A 10,835-nucleotide genomic window follows, 5' to 3' on the forward strand; every position below is an offset into this window, starting at 1 on the left:
AGCTGGGCTGGGCGCCGGAAACCTCCCAGCGCCAAATAAACACATTTCAGATGGAAAAAAAACTAATCGGTGCCGCTTGTTCCTTCCCTCGGGAGCGGAGAAACGAGCTGACACGCGAGGCCGGGCAGAGGCTGCCGTGGCGGCTGGGGTCAGAGTCTACTACTGCTGCCCGCCAGGAGCGCACCCGCTGCAGGGAAACTGGGAGCCCTTCACCCGGGGGGGCTCTCAAAGGGTGGATGTGTGTGTTTGGGGCTAGATGGGGGGCACAGGACTGCAGGGGGGGGCACAGGGCCAGAAGAGGAGGGGGGCACAGCTGGAGGGGGGGCACAGCTGGAGGAGGGGGCCCAGGAGGCACAGCTGGTGGGGGGGCACAGCTGGTGGGGGGGGCGGAGCTGATGGAGGAATCGGCGCCTGTCGCATTGGGGGGGGGGAAGGGATTATCCAATTAGTGGCGGGGGTGGGAAGGCGGCAGCAGGTTAATTAGCGCGGGAGGGGGGGGCGGATCTCCCAGTGACGCTGCAGGCTGAGCCCCCCCCCGCCGGGATTGGGGGGGGGGAGACGGGGGCGGGGGGACCCAAAACACCCAAACCCGGGGCTGTTTGTGCCCCCCCCCCGTTTACCGCCCCCCATCCACCCCGCTGCCCCCGAGTCTGTCGCTGGGCTGGGGAGGGGGGTTCCCCGGCCCCCCCTCACGTGACCTGCCGGGGGCGGGGCGTCCCCCCGGTGCGCTGGGGGGCGGGGGGAGCGGTTTAAAGGGAGCCGCTTCCCGGCCGGTTCCGTAGAGAGGCGCGAGCGGGGACCCGGCAGCCGCGGAGCCGAACCGGAGCCGAGCGTCCGCAGGTGGGAGGCTGGGCTGGGGAGGGGGCCGGGGCTGCAGGGACTTGGGGGGCAGGGGAGGGGGGAAAATTGGGGGGACCGAGCGGGGCATCGGGGGGCCGGGCAGGGACCTGGAGGGCCGGGCAGGGACCTGGAGGGGCCGGGGAGGGGGGGGAGGGACCTGGAGGGGCCGGGGGGGGGGGGCTCCTGCCTGCGTCTCACCCCCTCTCGCCCGTGCCCCCCAGCCCCGCGCCATGGCGCTGCCCCCGCTGGGGGGGCTGCGGGGGCCCCGCCGGGGCAGCCTGCCCCTGCCCTCCAAGCACCAGCTGCGGCGGGAGGCGGCGGTGGAGGAGCTGGACTCGCCCCCCCAGTCGCCGGGGGGGTCGCCGGGGGGGCCCTACCGGGTGGTGCTGGCGGGCGAGAGCGGCGTGGGCAAGACGGCGCTGGCCGGGACCTTCGCGGGGCTGCGGGGGGTCCCCGCCGAGGACGAGCACCCCGGTGAGTGCGGGGGGGGCGATGGGGGGGCTGAGGGGCGGGGGAACTATGGGGAGCCGAGAGGGCTGGGTAGGTGGGGGAGGCCATGGGGGGCTGGGCAGGCGGGAGGACGAGGGGGGCTGGGAAAGCGGGGGGGCTGGGGCAATGGGGGTTATGGGGCGGCTGTTCGGGGGGGGGGGCAGCAGCGGGGCTGGGGGAGGGCGGGTATGGGGTCCCCTCCATGCTATGGGGCCGGGACGAGGATTCTGTCCCGCCTGGTGTGGGGGAGGGGCCCTGGCTCTCTGGGGCAGGGCGACCCCCCTCAGCCAGCGCCCCCCCAACTGCGCCCCTCCACCCCCCCAGCGGACACCTACGAGGGCCGCCTCTCGGTGGACGAGGAGGAGACCACGTTGATCCTCTACGACATCTGGGACCAGGTGGGGACTCGGGGCCCGACACGTGCCTGGAGGGGGGGATGCAAATGTATGCAGATTTGGTACCTGCCTGGGCCTTGGGGTGCATGGGGGGGGGCGCAAATGGGGGCGGCGGGGGTGTTTTGCTCAGTGTCTGCAAAGCTTTGCCGAGCTGTGCAAATGAGTGCATGGAGCTGGACGGGGGGCGGGGGCTGTGTATGTAGATTTATGCAAATGAATGCCAAGAATTGGGGTGCATGCAAATATATGCAAATTAATGCACGTGTGCCAGGGTTGGCGGATGCCCATGTGCCCCTCTCGGTGCAGGGAATTCGGGTGGCGTGTAAATTTCTGCAGATTTATGCATGAGGCTGGGGGGGGGGGACCTCAGCTGGGGGAAGGTGAGGCCCTCCCCTAATGTATGCAAATCTATGCGCAGCCCAGCAGCGCTGACGGGGACGGGGGTCTCCCCCAGGGCGAGGCGGGGGCCTGGCTGCGGGAGTCGTGTCTGCAGACGGGCGACGCCTTCCTGCTGGTCTTCTCGGTGGCCGACCGGCGCAGCTTCAGCCGCCTGCCCCCCACCCTGCTGCGCCTGCGGGAGGCCAGCCCCCACCCTGACCCCCCCGTCATCCTGGTGGGCAACAAGAGCGACCTGGCGCGCTCCCGGGAGGTCTCGCTGGAGGGTGAGTGTCCCCCCCATCCTGACAGCTTCCTGAGCCCCCAAACCCCCCAGGGGTTGCCCCAGAAACACCCTGAGCTACCTGCCCAGCAGCCCCCCCCCCACCCACCTCAGCTCCCCCAACCTCCCTGGGCCCCCTGGACTCCTCCCCCCGACTCAATCCACCCCCCGGGCAGGGTCCCTAACGCCCCCTCTCGGCCCCCCCCCCCCCAGAGGGCCGCAGCCTGGCGGTGATGCTCAGCTGCAAACACATCGAGACGTCGGCCGCGCTGCACCACAACACGCGGGAGCTCTTCGAGGGGGCCGTGCGTCAGATCCGCCTGCGCCGGCGCCGCCCGGCCGGGGGCCCGAGCAGGGGCCCCGGCGGGCGCCGCGAGAGCCGCACCAAGAAGGCCAAGCGCTTCCTCTCCAGCCTGGTCCCCCGCAACGGCCGCTTCTTCAAGCAGCGCTCCAAGTCCTGCAACGACCTCTCCGTGCTGTGAGCCACACCTGGCCACTGGCCCTTTAAGGGGGGAGACACCCAGAATCCCCCTGGCTTCACCTCCGCCCGGCCGGGCGAGATTTAATTTTTGTCCACCGTAGTCACATGCTTCACCTTTAAGAGGATCTTAAAGACACGGCGGGCGGTGGACAGTCTGGGACCGCTGCACCGGAGGTTTCTTTGTTGACCTGTCGCAGCCATGCACTTCCCCTTTAAGAAGTGTTAGAGACGGGGTGGAAACTAGACGCTCCAGGACGCCTCCCGGCTGGATTTTGTCCACCGTAGGCACGCGCTTCACCTTTAAGAGGGATTTAAAGGTGGCTGCCAGCAGGTCTGAGGGCTCATGACCCAGTGGGAGCGGTTATTTGCCCTCCATGTCAGCGGACATCCCCTTTAAGTGGATGTTAAAGGCCCCGCTCCTCGGGACGTTTTATTTGACCTCTCCGAGGGGAAAGTTGTTTTGCTGGATTATTTGTCCACCACACTTGTGCACCTCACCTTGAAGAGAGGCTTAAAGGCGCCGCTTTGGACCTCCCACAGGAGGAGGCTGACGGATGGCTCCGTGCTGGCTTTCACAGGTGCCTGCTGCAATTGTGCACCGCACCTTTAAGATGATTTTAAAGGGATGGCCTTTGAGTGAGTCTTACTGGGCCTCCGCATTCCTGAGCCGCCCCTTTAACGAAGCTTGCCTTGAATTCACCGACCACTGAATGTGATGCTGGCCAGCACCAGTATTTGCCCTCCACACTTGTGCACCTCACCTTTAAGAGACTCTTAAAGTCACCCACTGGGGACCAATGTACTCAGCCAAGTCAGCATCCTGGCCTGGAAGAGTGATTTATTTATTTAGTGTCCTCCAGATACATGCACCTTTCCTTTTAAAGAGCTCTTAAAGGTACTGGCCTGGAGACCGTGTTTTTTATTTGTCCTCCACACATTTGCAATGCTCTCTTTAAAGGCACCTGCAGGGAGCACAGGCTGCATAGGCCGGATGGGGGAACCCTTGGATGGCAGTGCCCTTGGCCAGCCGGGCGCAGGCACTTCCCCTTTAAGAGCACGGGAAGCCCCCAACTCAGGTCACGTGTTTCTCTGCAGCCTTTGTCTTGGAAGATGAATATTTGCCCTCCCGCACGATGACTAGCACCTTTAAGAAGCTCTTAAAGAAACAGAGCTGGGGCCCCTCTCACTCACCCAGCCAGGAGCAGAACGCTTTGTAACCTTGCCTTTAAGAGCAATGGTGATTCATCCAGGTGCCCCTCTCCTTTAAGAGCCAGACTCTTAAAGGCACAGGTGGATTCTCCAAGCCGGTTCTTTGCTTTAACATGGCAGGGCCCCCCCCCACTGCACCCGGGGGGGGCAACGGCGGCCATATTGGGGGTGTGGCCTCCTGCTCTCAATTAAAGGACTTTTCTACCAGAGCTGCAAGCTGTGTCTTTACTGGGGGGGGGGGGCCATGGGCCAGGGGGCAGCGCTAGGATCCAGAGCAGCTCGTCACGCTCCTTGCCTTACCTCTGAGGTTGGGGGGAAGATGAAGGGGGGATCTGAGCCCCCCAGCTGCCTTAGACTCTACCCAGCCCCCCCACTCCATAGCTCCCCCCCCCCATCTCCCAGCCCCCTCTGCTTCTGCCCAACCCCCCCAGCCCATTCACAGCCCCCCCTCCAGAAAACCCTCCCGTTCCCCCAGCCCCTTGCTCTCAGCTCCTTGCCCGCCCATCACCAGAGGTGGGGGGGGGGGGACCATTCAGACCTGGGAGGGGGCAAAGACAGCTACAAACTGCAAGGGAACCACATCCCGTCCCGTCACCATAGAAACAGCAGTGTGGTGCAGCCTGCAGGTTGCCATGGAGATGGGTAGTGTTACCATAGCAACAGAGCGCTGGCTGGGGGAGGGGGGTTCCCAACCACTTGCAGCCGGGGGCGCTGTGGGGTAAGGGGTATTCACAGCCCAACACACCGCCCCCCCCCAGTCCCCGGGCACCCAGCCTGATGGGCCGTGGGTCAGGAGTGAGGGGCACTAAAGGGGGAACTGATGGAAAGTAAAAGAACAATATTCACTAATTTTAGTAACGAATTAAGGCTCCGGTGCCATGGCAACCAAGGACGAGCTAATTTCCCCCCCGCCCGCACTGCCGCCACCCCCCCCCCCCCCACCAGCCAAGTCCCAACTCAGGGGGTTCGTGATAATTTTTTAATCCGTCGCCATAAAGAAAAAGAAACGAAAAAGAAAAAACGCCGCGTCTGACGGGGGAGGGGCAGGGGGGCACGGCCCCCCCCACACACACAGCGACTCCCGGGGGCCCCCCCAGCTCCGGCCCTTGGCTCAGGGGGGAGTTGCTGGGAGCCCCCCGCGTCCCCTTTCCGGCCGCCCGGCCCCCGGCTCCGTGGGGTGAGGGGGGCGTCGCTACCTGCGGACAGAAATGGGGGGTTAGAGGACTGAGCCCCACACGTGGGCCCCCCCTGTGCTCACACCCCCCCCCCACCAGCCGGCCCCACTCACATGCCCGGGGGGGAGAAGAGGCCAGAGAGCTGGAAGCACTGGGACGCCAGCGTCTGCGAGGCCAGGTTCAGCGCCGGGCTCAGAGCTGGGGGGAGGAGGAGAGTGGGTCAGTGGGGGCTGGGGGCTGCGTCCGGCCCTCCCACGGCAACGGCCCCCCCGCCCTTCCCCCTTTGCCCCCTGCCACGCGGAGCCAAGCCCCCCTCACCTGTCAGGGCGGCCGGGTTCAGGGCACTCAGCGGGATGGCGCCGTTGAGCTGCAGGGCGGCCTGGGCCGCGGCCGCGCCGGGCAGCTGGATCCCGGAGCCTGGAGGGGACGGGGTGGACGTGAGCAGACAGACAGACCAGCAGAACCCAGCCCCCCACCCTGTCCGGAGCCCCACCCTCCACCCGGCCAGAACGCCCCCACCCCCAACCGCACCTTCGGCCAGCTTGGCCAGCAGCTGCAGGCGGCCGGCGGCCGGCTCCTCGTCCGGCCCCTCGGGGAAGGCGATGTCCGTGGTTCCGTCCGGCCGCTCCGTCACGTGGCCCAGCCGCATGGGCCGCCCGGCCAGCTCGAAGCCGTTCAGCTGCTCCAGCGCCCGGCGCGCACACTCCGCCTCTGCGAACTGCGGGACACGGCAGCTGGGGGGAGCCGGCACGGTGCAGCGGGGGGGGGGGGGCTGGGCAGGTGGGGGGGCGCTGGGCACAGCAGGGGGGCGCTAGCCAGGCCGGGAGGGGGAGCGGGGAAGTAGGCACGACCAGGGGCTATCCAGGGGGCAGGAGTGGCCAGGCTGGGGGGGGATGGCCAGGCCGGGGGGAGGAGGGCACGGAAGTAGGCACGGCCAGAGGCGATCCAGGGGGCAGGAGTGGCTACAGATAGCGGGGGCTGGGCTGGCTCCGGGGGACAAGGCCGGGGGAGGGGCTGGCATGCTGGGGGGCCAGGCCCCACTCACCGTGAGGAATCCATAGCCCTTGGACTGGCCAGTGTCCGGGTCCCGCATGAGGACAATGCTGTCAATCTGCGTGGGGGGGGGCGGGACAAAGAATGAGGGGGGGCAGCTAGGCCCCTCTCACGGTCCCCCATTTCCCCGCTCATAAACTCAGCCCCACCCCCAACCCTTATATTTGGCCCCAGCCCCGGACTTGGCCCCACCCCCAGCCCTACCCCACAACACAACCCTGCCCCGCCCCCAGCCTTGGCCCCGCCCCCAGCCCCGCCCACCTTGCCGAAGGGCTCGAAGATGCCGCGCAGCATGTCCTTGGTGATGTTGCAGTGCAGGGAGCCCACGTAGAGCCGCATGGGCCCCCCGCCGCCCTTCTGCAGCGAGCTGGCCATGGCCGCCAGCCGGTTCTTCTCCGCCTGCGGGCACCGGGGTGAGTGGGGGTCACCGTCACCCTGCCCCCGGCCGTCCCATCACCCCACGGCCCCCTCCTGCCCTCCACGGCCCTTCCGCCACCCCACATCCATCACCTCGCTGCACAGCCCTCCCCCTGCCCCACCTTCCTCCCCCTGCCCGCCTGCTCCAGCCCAGGCTGCCCCAGGCCCTGCCCCCAGCCCCAGCCCTCCGCCCGCCCCCCAGCCGCCCCCCCGGCGGCGGACCTGGGAGGCCTGGACGATGATGGGCACGCCCAGCAGGCGCTGCCCCGTCAGCCCGATGGCCAGCGGCACCGACTGGATCTCGCAGAACTCCACGTAGGCGATGCCCTTGGAGCGCCGCGAGTTCCGGTCCGAGATGATGCGCACGTCCCGCACCTGCGCGGCAGAGGGGCCGGGGTTGGGTTAGACAGGGCGGGGCAGGGGGCGGGGCTAGAAAGCACAGGAGGGGTGGGGCCTGACCCAGGGGACGGGACTTGGAGAGAGCGGAACAGGTGAAGCCCAGGCAAGGGGGCAGGATCAGACATGGCAGGAGGCGGGGCCAGACATGGAGGGGGCGGGGTCAGACATGGCAGGGGGCGGGGTCAGACATGGCAGGGGGCGGGGGGCGGGGCATACCTTGCCCACAGCAGAGAAGAAGTCCTCGAGGTCGCGGGGCCGGATGCGGGCGGCCAGCTGCATGCAGAAAACGGTGCGGGCGTCCCGCTCCTCTGGGCTCAGGCTGCCCAGCGCCTCCCTGTGGGGCGTCGGCCGGGCGAGGCGTCAGTGGGGCGTCAGCGGGGCCCCCTGCCCCATGGCCCCCTCCACCCCATGGGCCCCCTGCCCGCCCTGCTCTCCCCCTCGCAGGAGCCTCTGATGCTTCACCCCACTCCCACCCTCCGGCCCCCCCCCCTTCCCCTTGGCTTCCCCCGCAGCCGGACCCCCCCCCCCCACTGCGCCCCCCCGGCCCAGCACTGACCCCCCCCCCACTGCACCCATGGGGCCATCACTCACCGCACGGGGCTTTTCTCCCGGTACAGGGGGCTCTTGCTGTGACCAAAGCGGCGCCTGGGGAACAGAGATGGGGTCAGGGCGGGGGGCAGGGCCAAGGGAGCGGGAGGGAGAACAGGAGTGGGGGTCCCTTAGAGCAGGGGCAGAGTCTCACTCTCCCAGGGGGCGGGGCCTTACTCACCCAGGGGGCGGGGGGCTGCGGTACCGCGCTCTCTCCTCCCGCCGGCGCTCCCTGCTCCGGGAGCGGCTCCCCCGCCGGCGCTCCCGGCTGCGGCTCCTGTGGCGGCTCCGGCGCTCCCGGCTCCGGCGCCGCCGCTCCTGGTCCCGGCTGCAGAGACAGGATGTCAGAGAGCCCCCCCGGACATTCACAGCCCCCCCCATATCTCCCACCACGGCCCCCCCGCCGATCACTCCCCCCCCCCCCATATCCCACCACGGCCCCCCCGCCGATCACTCCCCCCCCCCCCATATCCCACCACGGCCCCCCCGCCGATCACTCCCCCCCATCTCCCACCACGGCCCCCCCTGCCGATCACTCCCCCCCATCTCCCACCACGGCCCCCCCTGCCGATCACTCCCCCCCATCTCCCACCACGGCCCCCCCCCCCTGCCGATCACTCCCCCCATCTCCCACCACGGCCCCCCCTGGCGATCACTCACCCCCCCATCTCCCACCACGGCCCCCCCTGGCGATCACTCACCCCTCCATCTCCCACCACGGCCCCCCCCTGCCGATCACCCCCCCCATCTCCCACCACGGCCCCCCCTGCCGATCACTCCCCCCCCATCTCCCACCACGGCCCCCCCCCTGCCGATCACCCCCCCCCCCCCATCTCCCACCACGGCCCCCCCCTGCCGATCACTCCCCCCCCCATCTCCCACCACGGCCCCCCCGGCGATCACTCACCCCTCCATCTCCCACCACGGCCCCCCCCGCCGATCACTCCCCCCATCTCCCACCACGGCCCCCCCCTGGCGATCACTCACCCCTCCATCTCCCACCACGGCCCCCCCCTGCCGATCACTCACCCCCCCATCTCCCACCCCCCACCCCCTCCCCTACCTGTGTCTGTGCTCACGGCTCCGACTCCTCTTTTTTCTGCTGCTGGAAGAGAAATGCTGTCAGTAGGGGGCAGGACCCACCCAATCCGCCCTCCATGCCCCATAACCCACCTTCTAACCCATCCCCCGACATACCTGCTGCTGGGCACAGACACTGTCAGCAGGGGGCAGGGCCCCAGACCCCCAACCCTCCCCCAGGGCAGGGCCTCCGCCCCCCCGGACTCGCCTGCTGCCCGGTTAGCAGGGGCAGCCCCCTCACCAGTGGCAGGGGGGACATTCACGGGGGCAGCCCCCCCTCACCTGCTGCCGGCGCTCTCCTTCTTCACCTCCTTGCTCTGCTCCTCCGGGGGCTGCTGAGGGGAGCACAGAGAGGTGAGATCAGCCCCCCCCCCGCGGCACCCACATGCCCCCTCAGCCCCCCATACGTTACCTGGGCCGCGGGAGCTTCAGCTGGCGCCTTCGAGGGTCCTGGCTGGGCCTGCAGGGAAGAAAGCCGGGCCTCAGCGGGGGAGGGGCCGACCCGCCCCACCCCCCCAACTCCCCACCCGCCCTCCGCCACCACGGAGACGCCCGGGAAACCAAGGCACGAGCCCACGGGTGTGGGGCCCCCTCACCTCCTCCTTCTTGTAGGGCGCCTCCAGCATGGCCTCGATGACGATGTCGAAGTCATCGGCCGCCATGGCGTCCGGCGGGCTCTGCGTGAGAGGAGGGGTGGGGTTAGCTCCAGGCCCGGCCACCCCTGCACCCGGCAGCCCCCCACCCCCACTGGGGTACTCACTGGCTCCGGGAGTGGATTCGAGACCCCCGGCTCCATGGACGGCCCCGGAGGGTGCCCCACGCCCGCCGGGCAGGGGCGGATGGCGGGCTGGGCTCTGGCTGGCGCTTGAGCGGCTCGCGGATGTGTCCTACGGAGAGAGGGGGCACGGCTGAGTCGGGCAGCACTCGAGAATCCCCCACGCTCCAGAACCACCTGGGATCTCAGAGCCAGAGCCAGGGCCCGACCGTTCTGTTACCCCCGCGAGCCGGCAACCCAGCCCCCACACGGCTCGCCCGTCCAGAGAGTGCTTGAGGGCCTGAATCACGCCCCAGCCCACTGCCCTACAGACCTCCCCCCAGTCTGGAAAAGCAGGTTCTAGATGCTGCCCCACTCTAGAACTGGTCTTCTCTAACCCGCTCCGCACCGCTACTCCCCTGGGGCACTTGCCCGAATCCCCTACACCGTGGGGCCAGGCCCACCCCCCAGCCCGCTGCCCGACCGGAGCAGTAACAGCTCCACGTCCCAGCCCCCCACCTATCGCAGATGTGGGGGGAGACGAGCCCTGTACCCCAGGAAGCCACTGCTCTAGATCGTCCTCGAGTGGCTCCCGGCGGCTCCAGTGCCCCCACCTCGGAGCCCCCACGTGCCGGACCCCCCTCGCCCAAGAGAGCTCGGCTCTAGAACCGGCCACTCTACGCCCTGCCTCCAGGGTCTAGGCTGGGGTCACGCCCCGCCCCCCAGGGTCCCCAGCGTTCTAAGTCCTCTCGCAAGCCCCGCCCCGTCGCCCCGCCCCCAGCGTCCTAAGCCCCCCTCGCAAGCCCCACGCAGCCCCCCAGGAACCCCAGCGTTCTAAGACCCCTCGCAAGCCCCGCCCCTTCCCGTGGCCCCGCCCCCAGGGACCCCAGCGTTCTAAGCCCCCTCGCAAGCCCCGCCCCGCGGCCCCTCCCCCAAGGACCTCAGCGTTCTAAGGCCCGCCCACGACGCCCCGAGCGTTCGAGGCCCCCCTCGAGCCCCTCCCCAGCGCTCCAGGGCTCCGCGCTCGCGACCCCCCTCCTCAGGGGCAGCTGACGTCACCACCACCCCCCAGCCCCCGTAACGCAGCCCCCACCCCCGTGACGTCATCCATCCCGCTCTCACCCAGCCCCCACCGGCGGCGGCGGCGACTCCTGCGGCTCCGGGTCTCTCCGCGGCCGGACGCGGCGCTAAGATGGCGGAGGCCGCGGCTACCTCCAGAACCTTCCCCTCCCCCCGCAGCGGAGTGCCCTGCGCAGGCGCGGCACGTCCCGCGTCGCTGATTGGCTGTGAGGGGCGG

General features: G+C 69.2%; 2 protein-coding genes across 9 annotated transcripts; one reads left to right on the forward strand and one right to left on the reverse strand.

Annotated features, from left to right (window-relative positions):
* The first annotated feature begins 1,033 nt into the window (after positions 1-1,033).
* On the forward strand, positions 1,034-4,281 carry REM2 (RRAD and GEM like GTPase 2). Of its 2 annotated transcripts, none has more exons than XM_067533069.1 (4): positions 1,034-1,314; positions 1,654-1,727; positions 2,143-2,386; positions 2,596-4,281. In XM_067533069.1, exons 1-4 carry the CDS (start codon positions 1,071-1,073, stop codon positions 2,862-2,864), a joined length of 831 nt encoding a protein of 276 aa, XP_067389170.1. In that variant the 5' UTR covers positions 1,034-1,070; the 3' UTR covers positions 2,865-4,281. The 2 variants fall into 2 exon arrangements, with proteins under 2 accessions (XP_067389170.1, XP_067389172.1); XM_067533071.1 differs by having other exon boundaries at positions 2,179-2,386.
* A 411-nt stretch (positions 4,282-4,692) lies between these two features.
* On the reverse strand, positions 4,693-10,805 carry RBM23 (RNA binding motif protein 23). 7 transcript variants are annotated; one of them, XM_067533100.1, is made up of 16 exons: positions 10,661-10,804; positions 9,545-9,671; positions 9,381-9,461; positions 9,197-9,244; positions 9,067-9,116; positions 8,768-8,806; positions 7,886-8,032; positions 7,708-7,761; positions 7,333-7,450; positions 6,940-7,092; positions 6,562-6,699; positions 6,293-6,358; positions 5,779-5,965; positions 5,566-5,664; positions 5,361-5,445; positions 4,693-5,268 (listed from the first exon to the last, which is right to left on the reverse strand). In XM_067533100.1, exons 2-16 carry the CDS (start codon positions 9,578-9,580, stop codon positions 5,265-5,267), a joined length of 1,305 nt encoding a protein of 434 aa, XP_067389201.1. In that variant the 5' UTR covers positions 9,581-9,671; positions 10,661-10,804; the 3' UTR covers positions 4,693-5,264. The 7 variants fall into 7 exon arrangements, with proteins under 7 accessions (XP_067389201.1, XP_067389198.1, XP_067389197.1 ...); XM_067533097.1 differs by having other exon boundaries at positions 8,768-8,809; XM_067533096.1 differs by having other exon boundaries at positions 9,067-9,119.
* Between the last annotated feature and the right edge of the window lie 30 nt (positions 10,806-10,835).

Source organism: Emydura macquarii, unplaced genomic scaffold, assembly GCF_026122565.2.
Source record: "Emydura macquarii macquarii isolate MOO-44397 ecotype Brisbane River unplaced genomic scaffold, CSIRO-AGI_Emac_v2 contig_3322, whole genome shotgun sequence".
Lineage (NCBI taxonomy): Eukaryota > Metazoa > Chordata > Testudines > Chelidae > Emydura > Emydura macquarii.